Below are 20,909 nucleotides of genomic sequence, written 5' to 3'. Positions count from 1 at the left end.
ACGGGCTAAGTAGGGAAGTCGGCAGCTGCAGGGGGGCCGGGCGCTGAGAGCAGGGGGCGGAGACGATCCTCACAGCAATTCCGGGCAGCCCAACAGTCCACTTGGAGCCCACTTCATATAGAGTATTACAAAAGTCCAACTTGGACAGGATCAAAGCTCTGGCTAGGGTGATGCCGTTAGTGGGTGAAAGGAATGGTTTGGCTGCTCTAATAAGTTTGCATGTATAAGATATGGCGGATGCTTCTTTGTTTCCCTTAGTCCTTGTCTATGTTGCAACTTTTCTGCAACATGTAACAAGTGCACAAAGTACCTTACAATACAGTGCCCTTTGGTCTAATAGTCATTTTTCAACGCCTTAGATACTCGAGGATAATTTTTAGGTGCAGATGTGTCTCGGACAGGGCAGGTGGCTGCTTATCTTTTTCTACAATTTTAACCCTTTCCTGCCAAGTAAACTGCGTTAACCCAATGCATGAACAGGTGGCCTGACTCCAAAATGGCAATGCCACGAGGTTCTTTGCCCTGTCCTTTGGCCATCTTGCCCCCATCCTTCCCCCCCCCCCACCGGCTGCGTTGTATGGCGCGCGTGGATTCGGGCCTGAGCGGGCACAACGTCTCATGGAACGCGCCTGGGTAAACGGCGTTTTTAAAGCTGCAGTTTTATTTCCAAGATTTCCGGGCTCCTCCAGCCCGGAAAACGTAGAAAAAAAAACACAGCTAGTGCTTATTTTTTTTTTTTTTTAATAAATATCACTTACCGAGATTCAGCTGCAGCTTTCCTGCTCTGGTCTCCAGTCCCTGTCCTTCGCGTACAGCTGGCTGGCTTTTCCTTCATTAGTGCCGCAAAAGCCAGCACAGGCGGGCATTCATTTCACAAAATGGATGCGCCCATGTGCTTGCTTTCGCGAATTTTGAGCTTGAATAGCTCAAAATTTTACATAGGAAGTTTAAAAAAAAAAGTGCTAGTATTTTTTTTTTTTAATGTTGCCTATCTATTTTTTAAATAAATTGTTTAGCTGGACTACCCCTTTAATGATGATTCAACTAGGTCCTCCTTCCATTCTTTCAAAAGATTGATATGGTAGACCTGTGTTTTTGCTCGCCTATCAGGTTGGGCAACTCAATAATTATAAGGGACAGTTTGCTCTATAACATCATATGGTTCGTGGCACCTTGATAGCATCTTACGCTCAGAAGTTGGTAATAGCAACAGGATCGCTTCTTCCCTTTCCTCCCAGGTCTACTGTAACATGTCTAACATATCTCTGGGGTCTCGTCCATACAATAATTCAAATGGTGAAAATCTTTAGGAAGCCTGGGATGCTTTTCGGTTGGGGAACAGAGCCCAAGGAAGGAATTGTTGTATTACTGGTTCTTTCCATCAGCCTCAGCTAACATTTTGAGTATATGTTTCAAGGTCCTCTTGAAATGCTCGATGAGACCATCTGTGGGTGATATACAGTGATACGTAAGGTCTTTATCTGTTACCTCCGCCATCATGAAAGATGTTCCCTGGTCTGTCAAGATTTCTTTAGGAAAACCTATTATGGACAGAAAGGGGATCGGGTGTCTTAAAATCTGTTGTAAGAGGTTGGTTTGCGTAGGGAAGGCTTCAGGATAACGGATAGCGTAATCCAAGATCACCAGGATATACCTATTCCCAATCCTAGGGTGTTCCACTGGTGCCCTGATATCCATTCCTATTCGGGAAAAATTGACTTCTATAATTGGTAAGGGCAGTAAAGGTGCATGTATGGGATAAAGTAAAGTCGTTTTCTGGTACACAGAACATGGAGCTACACAATATTTGACATCCGCATACAGTCCGGGCTCCATGCCAATAAACCCGTTTACCACTTGCCCTTGGGGTTTCATGGTCCCTAAGTGACCAACACTAAGGTGGGGGTGTACAATCTCCAAAAGTACCCTTCAGTGACTATGTTGGTTTCCCTCGCTACTAACGTTCCTCTGTTTAACAACCAGTGTTTTAAGAAGAATAACTCCTCTTCCTTCCTAGCTTCTGCCTCGGGAATAACTTTTAGGAAGGCTTCTGCTTACACCAGGTCATTACGTTGGGCAAACCTATGTCCGGGATTATTTTCTGCTCTTCTTTCTCCCGATGGGCTTTTGGAATATTCACATCCGATTCAGGGTGTATATATATCAGCTTGACAAAACCTTTGGTACTCCTGTCAGTAGTATCAGTGTCGGTGACTTCTAGGAACTTGGGGGAATACAGCTTTTTCTAAGACCCCTTGAGCAATTCTCTCCCCAATCTTTACTTGGTAAGCCTTCTGTTATTCTGTATCGGAGCCTTCATATCCCCTTAGAAATACAACCCTATTACCCCAGCCATCACATCTAGGCCATGTTTCCACACCAGCCCTGACCTTGGATACTATTCTAATGTATGTCCCTTTGGGGGGGGGGACCAAGACTAGACCTGTGGGGGACCAGTTGTCTTTTGCCAGCTTCAATAGTTGGGTCTCTCTGCTACTTGAAAGATCAAAGCCAATAGATTCCAACAGAGGGGTTGGAGGCTCTCTCAGCAAGCTGGCGTTTTCCTGTCTCCTGAGGGGGAGTCAAAGGAAATTGCTTTTACAGATAGGAGGAGGACCCACAATACGTACATAAGCCCTTGTTCCTTCTGAGGTTTCTGTCTTTTACAGAAAGGGGGCCTCTTACAGCCCTGATTTGCATGGGTTCCGGAGTATCTTGCATGGAACTAGCAGTGGTCCCAGGTACAGGGGCAGGCACGTTTCTGATAAAATGAACTCTAGATTTTCATCGTTCCGCCTTCCTTTCTTGACACCAGACATCAATCGGAAGAACTGTATCAGCTGCTCAAATGACGATGGTCTAGGCAACCTAGTCAGCTTGTCATTAAGTTCCTTGTTTAAGCCTCGTCTGTACAAAGTAAAGCAGGCTTCTTCTAGCCATCCTGCTTCTAAGGCTAACTGCTTGAAATGAGCTTTGTAAGCCAAGACGTCGAAAATACCTTGCTGGAAGTCTATCGATTTTGAAGCATTGACTGACATTTGGTCCGTCAATGTAATTTCTAAAAGATACGAGAAAACCGTTATGGTCGTGCATTAAGATATCATCACTAGGCAAGTGTACTTGAACCCAGGTGGGTAATCGGAAACCCAAGCTTCTACGTGAGGCCCCCCTGCCATGGACCCCACACGCAAGGTGTCACGTGCGGTGTGAGACTTTTGATAGAAACAATTCTCATTTATGAGAGTCTGAATTTCCACAATCAAACTCTGAACCAGGGCCGCCAGCTCTTGACATTGAGCCATATATATATATATCCCTTTTGGACATCACAATTATATCAGGGCTCTATGATTTGTGACTTACCTGTGGAGGACAGGTCCATTCAGGGAAAAGAAAGGTTTGGTCCTTTTGGCCAGCCACCACAATCTCTGCTAGCAATAGAGGGGGAGAGTGTCCACCCTGAAGGGCCGACCCGCTTCAGGGACAAACTCCAGATGGAGGAAAAATGCAGGCTTCTTAGATGGAATGACAAGGCTTGGAAGGCAACAAGAGGAGGAAGAATAGTCTCAGAGAAGCGAAGCGGGAAGACTGGGTCGAAGAACAGAAACAACCTGCGGATCAAAAATCAGAAGGTTCTAGAAAGGTAATGATACAAGGGTGGCAAAGAAGGTACGAGGAGGAGATGGAGACACACTAGTGCCGTAGCAACGGTGTCATAGTTGTGATGCCCTGCTTACTATTATCAAAGGGTCTTTATGCTGGTGGATGGCCTCCTGAAGGTTTCCGGTATGGCGTATGACATGTCTTTGCCGTATCATGGCGGGCGCCATCTTCGTGTGGCTGGTTGTGGAAGTTGCGGATGCCATCTTGGAAGGAGTGTTTTATCTTGCCCAGAGCGACCAGTGTGGTTGAGATCTTACATTTAGCCATGGTTATTAGTTCCACAGTGGTGACCTAATTGCCTTTTTGATGCTTAAAAAGCTTTGACAAATTACTTCTCACCTGATTCAGATTTTTTCAGTGCAAAACATTATTTTCAAGCTTTCAGGCTGCAATTAGGCGGGGTATTTGGACAATTTTCTCATTTTCATGCATTGCATGCTATTAAATAAACAATGTTGGTGCCAGGTAGATGGTACCGCTGCTGCATTCACCTAAAGTTAGCATTCAAATAAGTAGCTTGAGTTAAGTTATTGCCCCCTTTGATAAATTAGTGTGGTTTCCAATGACTAAATCCAGTAATTTGATGAAAGCCTATTTTAGCCTTGTTGTAATTGTGGTGGTTCTTATAAAGTCTGAACTGTCTTCCCCTGACTACTTAGACTGGACTGCGTCCGTATTTGCATTGTGTGTTGGTATCAGTGGAGTAGCATTAATGGTTGACTGTTTTGTATGCAGCTAACAAGTCAAAGAGTACAGACAAATGGTTCTTGTCTTTTTACTATCTGTTTTTCTTTAAAATCTAAGAGTGTTGATTTTATTACTCTGTATGGCTTGAAACCTGATTGGTGCCACTTAAGAATTAATATTTATTTTTTTGGACTTAATACGTAATTATGTTTTGTGATTAAGTCACAAAAGAGGCTGAAGGATAATGCAAAGTGGACATTTGAGCCCCGGGACCACCTCCACTCTGTTATGTCAACTTTAGAGCACCTTTAATTTTAATATCTTGCATGGCCTCTTGGTCACCGGCCATGTCGGTTACAAATATTTTTGCAATCGATTGCTTGATTGATACAGGGAGACATATACAAATCTACACAGGAGAACCAGACATTCATCAACTAAGGGCTCCATTGCCATCACCGCTGACCGATTTGTCCTGCCGGAGAAAGTCGAGGTCGTCGGCTACCGAGGAAAATCCACTGCTGGGTTTACCACCACCAGAAGCTGACAGATGTCCTGAGGACACTGGCAAATTGTAAGATCTGAAGTGAGGAAATGAAAGGTGTTTCCTTTATATGTTCAGTTACTGACTGTATTCCATCTGAACAAGTAGACAGGATGCTCTACCGGTATACAGCCTGGAATGCCCTCTTCTCCCGAAATACACTTTTCAAAATGCTTGCTTCCCTACATCATTCTATCCGCTTGACCCGAGGTAAAATTCCTAAAAGATTCAGAAACCTACAACATAATAGTGTTGACAGAGACATTGCCCGATCAACTGTTCCTACCCAGAAAGCATTTGCAACAGTTAATGTTAAATGTATTTGTACCGTGCACAAATACATAGAAGTTTCTATGGGAGCCAGCAGCATATCTAGGATGCTTCTGTATCGTCAGCAATCTTAGGGCATACAGCTCAACCTTTATGGCGATGAACCCATGCTCTGTGTCAGGAGGAGGACCCACAATACGTACATAAGCCCTTGTTCCTTCTGAGGTTTCTGTCTTTTACAGAAAGGGGGCCTCTTACAGCCCTGATTTGCATGGGTTCCGGAGTATCTTGCATGGAACTAGCAGTGGTCCCAGGTACAGGGGCAGGCACGTTTCTGATAAAATGAACTCTAGATTTTCATCGTTCCGCCTTCCTTTCTTGACACCAGACATCAATCGGAAGAACTGTATCAGCTGCTCAAATGACGATGGTCTAGGCAACCTAGTCAGCTTGTCATTAAGTTCCTTGTTTAAGCCTCGTCTGTACAAAGTAAAGCAGGCTTCTTCTAGCCATCCTGCTTCTAAGGCTAACTGCTTGAAATGAGCTTTGTAAGCCAAGACGTCGAAAATACCTTGCTGGAAGTCTATCGATTTTGAAGCATTGACTGACATTTGGTCCGTCAATGTAATTTCTAAAAGATACGAGAAAACCGTTATGGTCGTGCATTAAGATATCATCACTAGGCAAGTGTACTTGAACCCAGGTGGGTAATCGGAAACCCAAGCTTCTACGTGAGGCCCCCCTGCCATGGACCCCACACGCAAGGTGTCACGTGCGGTGTGAGACTTTTGATAGAAACAATTCTCATTTATGAGAGTCTGAATTTCCACAATCAAACTCTGAACCAGGGCCGCCAGCTCTTGACATTGAGCCATATATATATATATCCCTTTTGGACATCACAATTATATCAGGGCTCTATGATTTGTGACTTACCTGTGGAGGACAGGTCCATTCAGGGAAAAGAAAGGTTTGGTCCTTTTGGCCAGCCACCACAATCTCTGCTAGCAATAGAGGGGGAGAGTGTCCACCCTGAAGGGCCGACCCGCTTCAGGGACAAACTCCAGATGGAGGAAAAATGCAGGCTTCTTAGATGGAATGACAAGGCTTGGAAGGCAACAAGAGGAGGAAGAATAGTCTCAGAGAAGCGAAGCGGGAAGACTGGGTCGAAGAACAGAAACAACCTGCGGATCAAAAATCAGAAGGTTCTAGAAAGGTAATGATACAAGGGTGGCAAAGAAGGTACGAGGAGGAGATGGAGACACACTAGTGCCGTAGCAACGGTGTCATAGTTGTGATGCCCTGCTTACTATTATCAAAGGGTCTTTATGCTGGTGGATGGCCTCCTGAAGGTTTCCGGTATGGCGTATGACATGTCTTTGCCGTATCATGGCGGGCGCCATCTTCGTGTGGCTGGTTGTGGAAGTTGCGGATGCCATCTTGGAAGGAGTGTTTTATCTTGCCCAGAGCGACCAGTGTGGTTGAGATCTTACATTTAGCCATGGTTATTAGTTCCACAGTGGTGACCTAATTGCCTTTTTGATGCTTAAAAAGCTTTGACAAATTACTTCTCACCTGATTCAGATTTTTTCAGTGCAAAACATTATTTTCAAGCTTTCAGGCTGCAATTAGGCGGGGTATTTGGACAATTTTCTCATTTTCATGCATTGCATGCTATTAAATAAACAATGTTGGTGCCAGGTAGATGGTACCGCTGCTGCATTCACCTAAAGTTAGCATTCAAATAAGTAGCTTGAGTTAAGTTATTGCCCCCTTTGATAAATTAGTGTGGTTTCCAATGACTAAATCCAGTAATTTGATGAAAGCCTATTTTAGCCTTGTTGTAATTGTGGTGGTTCTTATAAAGTCTGAACTGTCTTCCCCTGACTACTTAGACTGGACTGCGTCCGTATTTGCATTGTGTGTTGGTATCAGTGGAGTAGCATTAATGGTTGACTGTTTTGTATGCAGCTAACAAGTCAAAGAGTACAGACAAATGGTTCTTGTCTTTTTACTATCTGTTTTTCTTTAAAATCTAAGAGTGTTGATTTTATTACTCTGTATGGCTTGAAACCTGATTGGTGCCACTTAAGAATTAATATTTATTTTTTTGGACTTAATACGTAATTATGTTTTGTGATTAAGTCACAAAAGAGGCTGAAGGATAATGCAAAGTGGACATTTGAGCCCCGGGACCACCTCCACTCTGTTATGTCAACTTTAGAGCACCTTTAATTTTAATATCTTGCATGGCCTCTTGGTCACCGGCCATGTCGGTTACAAATATTTTTGCAATCGATTGCTTGATTGATACAGGGAGACATATACAAATCTACACAGGAGAACCAGACATTCATCAACTAAGGGCTCCATTGCCATCACCGCTGACCGATTTGTCCTGCCGGAGAAAGTCGAGGTCGTCGGCTACCGAGGAAAATCCACTGCTGGGTTTACCACCACCAGAAGCTGACAGATGTCCTGAGGACACTGGCAAATTGTAAGATCTGAAGTCCAGCCCGTGGTCTAGTCCCGATCGCCAAAGCTATCCCAAGGTATGTGCTGCAGCTGCAGCACCGACTGGCCAGAGGACCACCAAAGCATCTTTCAAAACCCGATTCATGCTGCTCGGACTTCATCCATCACTGAGTTCTTTGCAGCATCAAACATTTTGCATCAAGGTGGACCGCACTCCTCATCTTCCAAGGACTTCCATGAGCGATCATCAAAGATCACTGCAAAAGTCGAAGCTGCTGTCTCAGCGCCAGTGTTCACTTTTCTTCGAGGAATCTGGTCGCCCTGTAGCTCCTGCTTTAAAGGGAGTTCACCCTTGAGGGCATCGTCGACGAACCATCGAAGAAACTCTTCTATCTCAGGTACATTGGGGTGGTTGAACTTGGTTACCTGCCCAGGTGGGGGGGATCCTCACTGTGTCTTAGTAGAAAAAATAAGCATTCTGCCATTGTTTAACCTAACTTGGCTTCCTTCCTATGATCTATGCTGATACACATTGCTGAATGATTTGTATGCCATTATAGCTGTCAGCAGTTGATGCATTTTAAGGGAATCTAAAGCTCAGTGTGGTACCATATAGACATTGTATATATTTGCCATGTTAGAATTACCAAGTACAGCGTGTATTATTAAGTGTGCATGTATCTCTGAACCTTATTTTTATATAGAGAACTGTGTTAGCACATAACATAGTGTGTGGACATTCCTTTGTTGGTGGCTTGGGGACTACACTGTACTTATGAGAGCTTAAGCCTTGGTTGCTCGTCCATGCTACCAAATGGAGAACCTTGGCTGTGGTGCTATGTGCTTCTACTCTGCCAAATAGAGGGCAGGAGTTCAGATACACCCCTCCAGTCTTTACAGACACCATCTTTATAACATAATAATCCAATTCCATATACAATGAGCTGATAAAAGGGAAAGATAAAGAAAGGAAGAAAACGGGAAAGAGAGAAGGGAATTGGGAAACATGGGCACACTAATGGTCAATTAACAGCAGAATAACCGTCAATATAGACTGTAGCTGCAGTGGATCCATGATACTCTTACCACAACTTGGGCTCTGGCGCTAATAGCGCCCTGACCAAGTTGCGTTAATGCTATTTACGTTGGGCTGTATACCGGCAGATTTACAGCCGGGATACAGCCCACTTGTGATGAGACCCTTACTCTGTACATGTGTTGCATAAGCAAGTACACCCAAAGCCAAACAGTATGAAAGATCTATAGGAAAACTGTTCCCTGGAAGGGAACGCTGGTAATTCAATGAAACATGTCACAATGCATCGTGAGTGGATATTATTGGTGCCAGAAATAACACAACTTTATGTAATTCTGTGTCCTTGTAAGTGATTGATAACATCAATGATTTGTTTGCTTTCAGGAAGAAATTAAAGACATATCTGTTTCACTAGCAACTTTCCTTCTCTTCTATTTGTACATCATTCATTCTTTGTCACTGAACACTTGCATATCCTAGTGGTGATTAGCACAGATACAACTAACAATCAATAGACATTTATATTCATCAGGGCATTCATAACAACTTGTATCATTTTCATCAGCATCATAATTCTTTCCTCTGATCAAAATAAAACAAACCTGTAGTCTGTCATCAGAGGAGGTCTGTTTGGGTAGACATTGACAGTTCCTCTGTTACCATGACATCTACAACAACATTTATATTCCTGCTAAAACAGTAAGAAACATTGTTAGGACCATGCCTAAGGAAATGAAAGGTGTTTCCTTTATATGTTCAGTTACTGACTGTATTCCATCTGAACAAGTAGACAGGATGCTCTACCGGTATACAACCTGGAATGCCCTCTTCTCCCGAAATACACTTTTCAAAATGCTTGCTTCCCTACATCATTCTATCCGCTTGACCCGAGGTAAAATTCCTAAAAGATTCAGAAACCTACAACATAATAGTGTTGACAGAGACATTGCCCGATCAACTGTTCCTACCCAGAAAGCATTTGCAACAGTTAATGTTAAATGTATTTGTACCGTGCACAAATACATAGAAGTTTCTATGGGAGCCAGCAGCATATCTAGGATGCTTCTGTATCGTCAGCAATCTTAGGGCATACAGCTCAACCTTTATGGCGATGAACCCATGCTCTGTGTCATTTGCCAGCTGGACCAGTTCCCAGCGTACTATTTGCAGCCAGTTTGCATTAGCTGCTGCCTGTAAGCTGGGTAGAAAGAGCGAGGTAAAAAAAGTTTCAGCAGAGCTGAACAATCTGTATTCTTGAGGTATATCCCCAAACAGTGCTGTTGAGTCTTTTGATAGATAGTTTGAGGCTCTCTTCTTTCTCTGCAGTTTATCATATTGACTCTTTCTGGGTAAAATGTGACATTTTGGTGGTGGCATTGGGTTTGGTTCTTCGAACGCCGGGAATACTGTTGGGTATTGGTCCCTCTTACAAATGTTCTTCTGGAACTAATATTAGTGCTGAGTGTAGCGTGGCCAGTGAACAGTAGCCCCTCCATGCTGCATCGCCTGCTGTGGTTGCTGTGGGGGGAGGGCCTGGTAACTGCGTGTATGCTTGATGTATATCATAGGGTATGGAGGTCATTCTGGGAGTTGGCCCCTGAGGTGCCCCTTGAGGGGGCATACCATCCTTTTTTTGACCATAACTGTACCCCATCCTCTGTCTACTTCTACATTCTCTCGAAGTGTCCCCGTTTCCCACAGTTCCAACATTGCCCCATTCCTCGGAACCCAACTCTCTGTGATTGTCGGAACCCACCTCTTCCTCGCTGTTGTCTTCCTTGCCACTGCGGGCCAGGGTATTGTGTTCCCGCCCCACTGTCCTTGTCCTCATTCTGACCCCACTGCAGCTTTTCTGGGGTTTGCAAAGTTAGGAGTATTTCCTGCCACTTCTGTATGTGCAGGCATCGATACTGATGCCTCCACAGCTACTTTAGCTAATTTGTTTTGTACTAGTTTTGCTTCCTCTGCCTGTCGCCTCTGAGCTGTTTCCTTTTCACGCTTTTATTCTTCTGCAATGATGCACTATTATGGTCTCACGCCTTCACCTCGAAACAACCCCTCCACCGACACAGTTTTGTCGAGTGCTATTTGCACTTCTTTGGGTAGGCCCTGTTTAACAATAAAATAGAAAACAGGTATTGATTGGTCCCATGCGTTCTCTTTCTGCTCTCCACATCTCTTGGACCTTAAGAATGAACTGGGTGGCATCTTCATCATCACCCATAGTCCATTGCATAATAGACTGCAAGTCAGGTGTGTCCGGGAAAGCTTGCTGCAGAGCATCCTGTATCTTCACTCTAATCTTATTAAAGGATTCTCCAACATTTGCATTGTTGCCCAGAGTTACTCCTGGGTACCCCACCTTCACCCACACATTGGCAGCCTGATCTCTGATAGTGGATACCAGTAAACTGTTGATGTCTCCTACTGCTAGCAGCACTCCTGCCGGTTGTTTCTCAAATGCGTATATCCACTTCCCTGCACCCGCCGTGTGGTCTCCCAGTGCCTTTGTGTATTAGGGATATTTGCTTATTTGCTCTACTTTCCTCACCCTTCCTTGCACTTCCCTTTTTCCTTGCTACTGCCATCATGCCAAACGTCTCTATCAACCTGCGGCCCCATAAACTCTCTAGTCTAGGGGTACATTGAGGTACTTGCACTGCCTCCTGACCGAACGTGCTCCACAAATCTTTGTCCCCTACAGAAACCAACATTCTCATACATTAGGCTATCTGTTTCCCCGTCACACTCTACGTGTACAGTTTTTATAGGTGTGCTGTCTATCCTTAACAAAGTCTCCTGACTTCCACTAAACTCATCCGTTCCCTGCTCCGGTAGGTTTTCTGCCTTAGTCATGTTCTGTGCAGCCTGTAGTCTTTTTCGTTCTGTGCATGTCGATGCCAGTACTACCTCTAGACCTCTTTTATTGACTTCTACATGCGCTACAATGTCCGGTGTGGAGATATATGGGGGAGGTTGGATTTGGACACAGGACGGTGGACATTCCTTTTGAAATCCTGATGACCGTCTCATTAGTTTTGTTGAGGCAGGGAGAACCTCCCTCCCCCCCCATAGAGTTAGGGCTAGTGTGGCATTTCGATTAAAACCCCAGCCTTATCACACACAAATGCATACCTACACAACTCCCTCAGAAATGTAACAAACAACCCCAACACTGGACTTCCCCCTATGGATACAGCTAACCAGTGCGCATTATCATACTTGCACCCTGACTGCACACGACTCATGCACCAAACCTAGACCCTAGCACTCAGTCTTACCAGACTGCCACTGGGTGGTAGCGGTGCATGGTATAAATCAACATAACATATCTAGCAGCTCGACTGGACGTCAGCTGCTAACCTGGATGTCCTTGGAGATTAATGGTGCCTGACCACTGTGCTAGTGGCTATGGACTTGCCCACACAGTCGGCTGTGTCTAGGCCAGAATGCAGCATCAGCCATGCCACCTCCTTGCCATCTGAGACCAGGGAGAGAAAACCACCTCTCATCTTGCCCTCTGGCATGTGCTTTGGTGGCCAGAGGCCAAAGGAGATCTTCTCCATGGCACACTAGGCATTCATCGCTCAGAGCGATAGATTTCCTGACGCAACACTTTCTTGCTGCATGCACCCAGCAATTTTCTTTCTTTGTCCAGTGGAAGCGACGGAAAGGTAGAGGTCTTCAGGTTTGCTGTTGCGGCCTGTACCACCAGGATTTCAGGTGATGCGTGGGCAGAGAGGAAAGCTGGGTCCGAAGGTGCAGGACAGTGCTTCCTTGTCAGATCCCTGTACACTGTGGCAACAGAGGCAGGCTTCTCCCACAATTCAGCCGACAGGTCCAGCATATCACCACTCCTGTAGTACTTCTCGGGGAAGTCCTTCTATTCCCTATGACCCATAGGTTCAAAACCAAATGGGACCTGGTCACCTTCCTCATTATAAAAGTTATACATCTTCAACATACGTGTCTCTGAGAAGTGCGAAATACTTAATGCAGAGCCACAAGGTCCACAGTGCTGATCGGCACCAATGAGGTCCAAGATGACGCCACAGCCAGTGCCATGACCAGACAGGAAAATGGGATTACAGGAGCAAAGGATCCCAGGCCGCTGGAGAACATATCAGCAAGGTGGAACTCAGGACCGGGCTAGGCAGGGAGTACAGGCAGGTGGGGGCAACTATAGGAGGCTGGAGGCAGCAGCTAAAAAAGAGCATAAAGAAGAAGTCTGGAATAAGAGGCAAGGACCCAGGCAGAAGGGAGAGGGTCTGGAAGGCAAGAAGACCAGGATGGAAATGGAATTGGGCACGGATGAGGGTCAATGGGGGCTGACAATGAATTCCTGAGCATTAAGACGTACCAGTTCACTTTCCCAAGCTGCTTTTATGCAGCCGAAGAAATGGGTGCGAGGCCAGAGACTGCCTCCAGCTCTTGGTTGGAGGTAAATCCGGTAACCCCCACCGGCAAACCTGTAGTTTGGTAGTTTGGTGGGCAGTAAAAGTGCAGGTAACGGATTTACCAGCAATTTTTCTTGCACTTCCTGCTCCACCAAATATCAATGATCCCCTTAGAAATGATCATCCATTAGTCAAACGTTCATACCACGTGATGCTTCCCTGTGTCTAGGCCGAGTGAAGCAATGTCAGCATCATTCAATGCCGACCAACTAGTGCCAGGCTGGCCTATTATTAATGCACCACAAGTGAGGCCTGATAGGATGTGATCTCCTAACAGAATTAACATACACAAGTACATTTTTATGTTGCAATATCGAAGTTACAAAAAAAAATTGATTTATAGCAAGACTAGAATATATGTCACAAGGCAGTGATGAAAAGCAAGACCAAAAGTGTAGGAAAGAAAATGGAAATAAAATAACATGTTAATTAAATCGGCTGTAAGCGGGGACTGGATTTTCTTCAGTAGCTATGTGTCCGACAAGACGCATGCTACTTCTCAGCCATGTCATGTGGTCCATAAGATCCATGAGACTGCATGTTGAGGGATAAGATATTACCAGATGCTAAAGCGTGTCTCTCTGTGCATGGTAGAGGTGGTCCGAGGTCCATGCAGTGATATGAATGCCATTTATTGAAACAGATAATGGCAAAGGAGCCATACAAACGTCTTTGGTGGGAGTTTGGGTGTAGTGTGCATATTTGGTGTGGATACATCAGGTGGGTGCTGACTGGTGGATCCAGTTGTCTTGTGGAAGCAAGAGCAGCTGTTGCCCGATCAGGGTCACTGGAGTAGTGCAAATCATTGTTGTCTTACTCTGAGGTGGCTTAACTATTGAATGCTCAAGGGCTGGTGCCTTGAAGGTCTGACTGCGGGCCAATGTGGCACAGATGTCTGTGAGTGAGAATGGAAGTTACGGGTGGTAGAGAGTGCACTTTGGAGGCTGTGATGGTGAGTCATGATGCGTTTTGGTCCTTTTTCACTACAACTGGGAGAGTCAAGTATCACATGCAATGCATTTGATGAGAATTCCTTAAATGGAAGCGTGTTTAAAAGAGCTGAAAAGGAATACAGATTTACATTGGCCCCTCTGATAGGATGAATGAGTTATTGACATTGGATGGTTGGTTCTGTATTACAATTTCACATAGTAATAGGTAGAAATCCTCTTCATTTCAAATTGCTCTCAAGCACTCAGTGTGTGTGATGCTCCAGAGCCATGGTAAAAAAAAACTCAAAGCCTGATTCTCTTCTCTCCTAGTGCTGCCACCTTACAATTTGAACTTATGTAATTTGTATGTCCTATTTTACATCAAGAAAAATAAAATAACATATCACTTTATTTTACAGGTGACTAAAGCATGGATCGTATAGGGGCCCCGAGCTGCTAAGCCCATCAAACATTTGACATGGAAGACATGAACCTGTCATGAAGAGCTGAGATTTCACCACATCTACAAGTCTAGGATGATTAAGAACTGGCAGTGGAGAAAACTTCACCTTATTAATGGGGTTTCAGTAAACGCATACATTCTTTCAGAAATCACAAGAGAGTGGTAATCAAGGAAAGTGTAGATCAATTGGCAGACCAAAGGAAGCACTCATTATTACAAGGAATCAGTTATCAGTCACATCTCAATATTTAAAACACTATATGATGTAAGGAAAAAGCACATCTATCCACTGCCCTTGAAGAAGCCCTCAATTGCAAATTCAATCTGACGGTACAGGGTACTAGAAATCAGACGATTATATTTAGTTTTTCTCGTTTACTGCATGCAAAAGCCTATCAAAATCCTTCTTAACACAATAAATGTAAGAAAAACTTCAGTCATTAGGAAATAATCTCACTTCAAGAGAAGAGAAACACTGACATGCATCAAGAAACACGTTCAGCAAAACCTAGGTTGCCTGTGTGACAGCATATAACCTCCCTAAATAATCTAGAATATGTTAAGACTTTAATATTGAACATAATCTAATCATGTAGCCTTGCATGTAATTCCTGTACTGCTATTTTGTTAGACGCCCCCCAAGTAAACCTTATCAGCCAGAAAATCTGTGTAACTGCAAGAAATTCACAACAGGAAATGCTTATCAATGCCCTGAAGTGTGAAAACCAATTTGACACACCATCGGAGACGCGTCATGCAAAAAAAGACGTATCAGTGCCTAACATGTCAGAAAACCTTCGGATATAAAAGCTGGTTAAATATCCATTTAAGGGTACACACTCGGGAAAAACCATATCATTGCTCCGAATGCACGAAAAGCTTTGGTCAGAAAGCAGAGCTAATGGTACATGAGAGATGGCACACAGGTGAAAAACCCTATCAGTGCAATGAATGTCAGAAAAGCTTCCGTGCTAAAAGCATTCTGACAACACATGAGAGAATCCACAAAGGAGAAAACGCATATGAGTGCAAAACATGTCAGAAAACCTTCAGGGATAAAAGCAGTTTAGCTCTCCATGAAAGAACCCACACTGGGGAAAAACCATATCAGTGCCCAGAATGCCCGAAAAGCTTCAGACAGAAAAGCCATTTAATGGCACATGAGAGATCACACACAGGTGAAAAACCTTATCAGTGCAGTGAATGTCAGCAAAGCTTTGGTCATAAATGTCATCTAAAACACCATGAGAGAACACACAAAGGAGAAAAACCGTATCAGTGCACTGAATGTCAGAAAAGCTTCCGTTGTAAAAGCCATCTTTCGCTACATGAGCGAACCCACACAGGAGAAAAGCCGTATCAGTGCAGTGAATGTCAGAAAAGCTTCCGTCGTAAAAGTCATCTTTCACTACATGAGAGAACCCACACAGGAGTAAAACCTTATCAGTGCAATGTTTGTCAGAAACACTTTAGTAATAAAAGCAATCTGAACATGCATAACAGAGCCCACACAGGAGAAAAACGTTATCAGTGCACCGAATGTCACAGAAGCTTCTTTGATAAATCCAGTCTGTCCTTACACGAGAGAACCCACACAGGTGAAAAGCCTTATCAATGTACGGAATGCAAGAAAAGCTTCAGTCAGAAAAAATGCCTGACAATGCATGAAAGAACCCACACAGGTGAAAAGCCTCACCAGTGCCTAGAGTGTCAGAGAAGTTTCACTAATAAAGCTGATCTAATTAAACATGAGAGAACCCACACTGGGGAAAAACCTTTTCAATGCACGGAATGTCAGCAAACCTTCAGTAGAAAAGGCACACTAACTCAACACAAGAGGACCCACACTGGGGAAAAACCTTACCACTGCACTGAATGTCAGAAAAGTTTCAGCCAAAAAAGTGCCCTAATTGGACACATTAGGACACACACTGGAGAAAAACCTTATCAGTGTTCTGAATGTCTGAAAGACTTTACTAACAAAAGAGATCTAACTAAACATAAGGGAACCCACATAGGGTAAAAAATAAATCTGTATACTGATTGTTCGATGCACTTCAGTCTGAAAATTGCAACTAAGTTGACTTGAGACAAACCACAGAAAGCTTCAGTCACAAAAATAAACTGGCCCCAAAAAAAGAGAACCAGTGTTTCAAAGAAGTGATCAGTGTTTTCAGAATGTTGGAAAAGCAGTAACAACATCAATATAACTCAGTAAAAGAATACCAGTTTGGGAAAAATGCCTCATCTGTGTGTTGAATTTCATAAAAGTTATAATGACAAATTGACATTGATAAGAGAACAAACATTGGAGAAACTTCTTGTACTAGAAAAAGGCAGCCAACTCAGCTTTTGAAAACTCAGAGAGGCTCATTTTTGGGTTCCCTGTAATTTTGTGGCAGATTATTGTTTTGTTTGCACTGCAACATAGAGGGGACCCTGCTGCCAAATGTTGGTAATCAGAGTGCAAATGTGCAGGTCAAAAGGCATCATGTTTTGCACTCAGCCGTGCAAAGTGAGTAAGCTTGTATGCCAGGCAGCATTTACTTTTAACTGTGAGCACCGCTTGCTGTGCTTGCATGCAAAGTGGTGCTCACAATTACAATTAAATGCTGTTGGACATGTTGCATGTCGGGCAGCATTTAATATTCACTGAGAACACTGCTTACCATGCACACGTGGTAAGCAGTTTTTAAAATGACAAATAAAGGCTGCCAATAGCAGCAGCATTTACAATGGATCCCTATGCTGTCCGCTTGCTTTATGCTGGTGCATAATGCTGGGAGACCTTGTAGGGATTTCCAGCATTTGTGCCAGCATGAAAATCCATGTCAGCGCAAATGCTGGAGCTTTTGTATAGTGGAGAGGAAGGGAGGCATCAGAAAGACAAGATGTAATCCCACCCTCCTCTGCGCCAAGCAAATGATTGAAAATGGGGCGCACCACAAATGAAAGACGTAAAGGCCTTACACAAGGCTTTTATGTCTTTCATTTGCGATGCACTCTGAACCAAAATGCCCAAGAATGGGGAAAGCATTGATCAGTGCACTAAATTTGAAAAGAATCAGTCAGAAAAGCCAACCAACTCACCATGAGAAAACCCACAATGGAGAAAATACTCATCAATGCGCTACATATCATAAAGGCTTCAGTAAGAGAAGGCAACCAAACCACCATGAGAGAACCCACAATGGAGAGAATCAATCCCAGTGCACTAAATATCTTAAAGGCTTCAGCAAGAGAAGGCAACCAAACCACCATGAGAGAACCCACAATGGAGAGAAGCAATACTAGTACACTAAATAATATAAAGGCTTCAGCAAGAGAAGGCAACCAATACATCATGAGGGAATCCACAATGGAGAGAATCAATACCAGTGCACTAAATATCATAAAGGCTTCAGCAAGAGAAGGCAAGCAACACATCATGAGGGAATCCACAATGGAGAGAATCAATACCAATGCACTAAATATCAGATATATCATTGAAACCCTTTCTCCGTATCCCTCCCACACTTTGGCCACTCTCCATGGGGCCCCTCCCCATACCCTCCTGTGAGGCAAAAAACCTTGGTGTCATCTTTGACTCCTCTCTCCTTCTCTCCTCACATTACAGACCTTTCCAAGAAGGCCCACTTTCAGCTGCACCTCCTCAGAGGCATTCTCCCTTTGCTCACCTTCCCCCAGAAACTCAATGTCTCCAGCGCTCTGGTCCCTCTTCCTCAATCTGCCTAACTCCTCCCTTCGTCCCCTTCAACTCATCCAGATCTGACTGCAAGACTTATCCTTGGCCTCAAGCTCAGGGACTACATCTCTCCAGCCTTTAAATCTCTCCACTGACTCCCGGTTGCTGCAAGGATCAAATTTAAGACCCTTTGCATCATCCACAAGGCTGTCTGGGGCCTGCGACTCTTCTACATCCAACTCTCACTGACAATGGAGAGAAGCAATACCAGTGCACTAAATATCGTAAAGGCTTCAGTAAGAGAAAACAACCCATCACCTCATGAGAGAACCCACTATGGAGAGAATCAATACCAGTGCACTAAATATCGTAAAGGCTTCAGTAAGAGAAAACAACCCATCACCTCATGAGAGAACCCAAAATGGAAAAACCCTTATCAGTGCAGAGACTATCTATTAGTGAACTAAATATCAGAATGTCTTCAATAATAGAAGTCAACCAACTCCACACAAGAGAAACCACTTATCAATGCACTAAGTACCAGAAAAGCTTCAGCTTGAAAAGGCAACTAACTCACTATGAGAGAATCCAGTGGTGAATACACTATTTTGTTCATTGAATATCAGAAAAGCTCCAGTAATAATACCAATCTGCTACTACGTGTGAAAACTCACACAAAACAGAAGAAATACTTTGTTGCTGCGCTGTTTGTCTAAAAGTTACACCTTAACTCTCCTTTGAAGGTGATGGAAATTAAAATATACTGTGTTAAACAGCTCCATATGCATGGTGGTTTGGTTGCCATTGAGTAGGTCAATACTAGAAAAAGCGGGATTGTGCAGATGATTTTGAAAGCGCTAAAAGTGGAAACCAGTTACATACAGAAATAAGAAAATTGTTTCAAGAATGCATACAAATCATTTAGACTTGGCATGAATTGGCTTTTTTCATTACATCTTAGACAAGTATTGTCTTTTGAGATAGGAGCAGCATATCAAGTCAACCAGGAATCCACTTTAAGGGAAGAATTGGTGATTCAGTCCCTGGCAATCAGAATTTAATGGGTTAAAGATCCAAAAAGTGGAGGTGGTTAAATATCTGGGGTAGAACATCTATGCCTCTCCAGCTCTCTATAAAGTGGAGGCAGAAGTAGTAGCCAAAATAGTGCAGAGTGCAGTGCAAATGTTGAAACTAAATTCGAAATTCTGCAAATTCTCAATCTGCTCATTAGTCAGATAATATCTGGCAAAAGTAGTTCCAGTCCTCCTTTACGGTCTGGAGGCCAGACTACGACTTTGGTCTATTAACTGGGACACATTTGAAGGTCGGCTATGGAAAAGAGCCTTATGTCTTCCTGCCTGCACACCCAGTTGGAGTCTTAGATTTGAACTTGGTTTAAAATCTCTGGGATGCATGGCGAACTGGAAGTTAATCTCTCTATACCGGGAGATTATGGTTGGTAAAAAGTCACTCTTTATAGTGACATTAAGCATCATATGTCAAACTCTAAATCAGCAATCTTACTGTTATTGGAAAGCAAGGTAAGAGTGCCTTTCCATGGTCGGCCTTGATATAGACACACTCCTCTCCAATCCCTTGAACATTAAGAAGAAATTAGAAACTATGGATTGGTTAAGAACAACTGAGAAAGTGAGAATGGGTTCTCCTGTTAAAAGCTAGGCTGCCTTTCAAGCTACCTTTTTTAAATTTCCGGACAGCATATTAGGTAACAACTTCTTAAGGATGAGGTTAAATCTGATTCACTGTGGAGAAGTACTTGTAAAACGGAAGCAGGGAGATAGAGCGAAACAGTTGTGTAAAGTGTGTGTTATACCATTAAAACAATCACTCAGACATTTATTAATGGAATGTGAATGGACCTGGAACTTGCATCTAGCACATTTTAGGAGTTTTGTGAGAAACGAAGAAAATCTTATCACAGAATTCTTTTGGGATGGAATAATCTTAGGTTGTAGTGCGACATTAACATCTGTGGTGGTACGTGTCCTAAAAATCTGTGAAATGATTACCTATGACATTTTGTGACCATTTAAACAGCATTGGAGGTGAAACTAAAAAGACAGGACACAGTAAACATAACACTGGAAACTTTAAATGCAGAGAAATATAGATTGTACATTTATGAATTGTTTCCTTTTGTTGTATTAAGACTTGCGAGTAAAAAAAAATGCATACAAATCATTTAGATTTAGCAAGAATTGTTTTTTTTCATTACATCTTAGACAATTATTTTCTTTTGAGATGGGAGCAGCATATCATGTTGTTGAACCAGGAATCCACATTAAGGGAAGAATTGGTGATTCAGTCCCTGGCAATTAGAAAGCATTCTAAAGTAAATGTGGAATATTAAAGTGACTTATCCAGTCTCCCGTTTGTTAGTAACAAAGAGGATTCCCATTTCCCCATTACCACTGTGGTGTCTGGCAGTATTATCACCATTTCACAAGTTGAGGGGTGTGCACACCAACCAACAGCGGTAACAGTAATTCTGTGCATTGGATGTACAGCTGAAAAGCAACTATGATCGGTAAATCCTCCAGTTTATGGCAGAATTACTGTTTCCACCGTAAATGTGGAAGAATGACTGAGTGGTTTCTGGAGACCACATTCAGTGAGGGGAAGCATCAGGTGTTAGCAGAGGATATGTTGGCCATTGCTGAGAAGCTGTTTGGTGCT

At 43.4% G+C, this 20,909-nt stretch overlaps 1 protein-coding gene across 2 annotated transcripts in view; it reads left to right on the top strand.

Annotated features, from left to right (window-relative positions):
• Positions 1 to 20,414, top strand: part of LOC138570264 (zinc finger protein 84-like) — a 43,710-nt gene extending 23,296 nt beyond the window's left edge. For both annotated transcript variants that reach the window (XM_069649029.1, XM_069649031.1), the window contains one exon: positions 14,484 to 20,414. In XM_069649029.1, coding sequence (XP_069505130.1) covers positions 15,282 to 16,550 — 1,269 coding nt within the window. In that variant the 5' untranslated portion in view covers positions 14,484 to 15,281 and the 3' untranslated portion in view covers positions 16,551 to 20,414. The remainder of the gene's footprint in view (positions 1 to 14,483) is intronic.
• The last annotated feature ends 495 nt before the right edge of the window (positions 20,415 to 20,909 follow it).

The sequence above is a fragment of the Ambystoma mexicanum genome, chromosome 2q, assembly GCF_040938575.1.
Source record: "Ambystoma mexicanum isolate Mex_15411 chromosome 2q, UKY_AmexF1_1, whole genome shotgun sequence".
NCBI lineage: Eukaryota > Metazoa > Chordata > Amphibia > Caudata > Ambystomatidae > Ambystoma > Ambystoma mexicanum.
The sequence above is the reverse complement of the archived record's forward strand: the minus strand, read 5'-3'. Positions and strand labels throughout refer to the sequence as shown.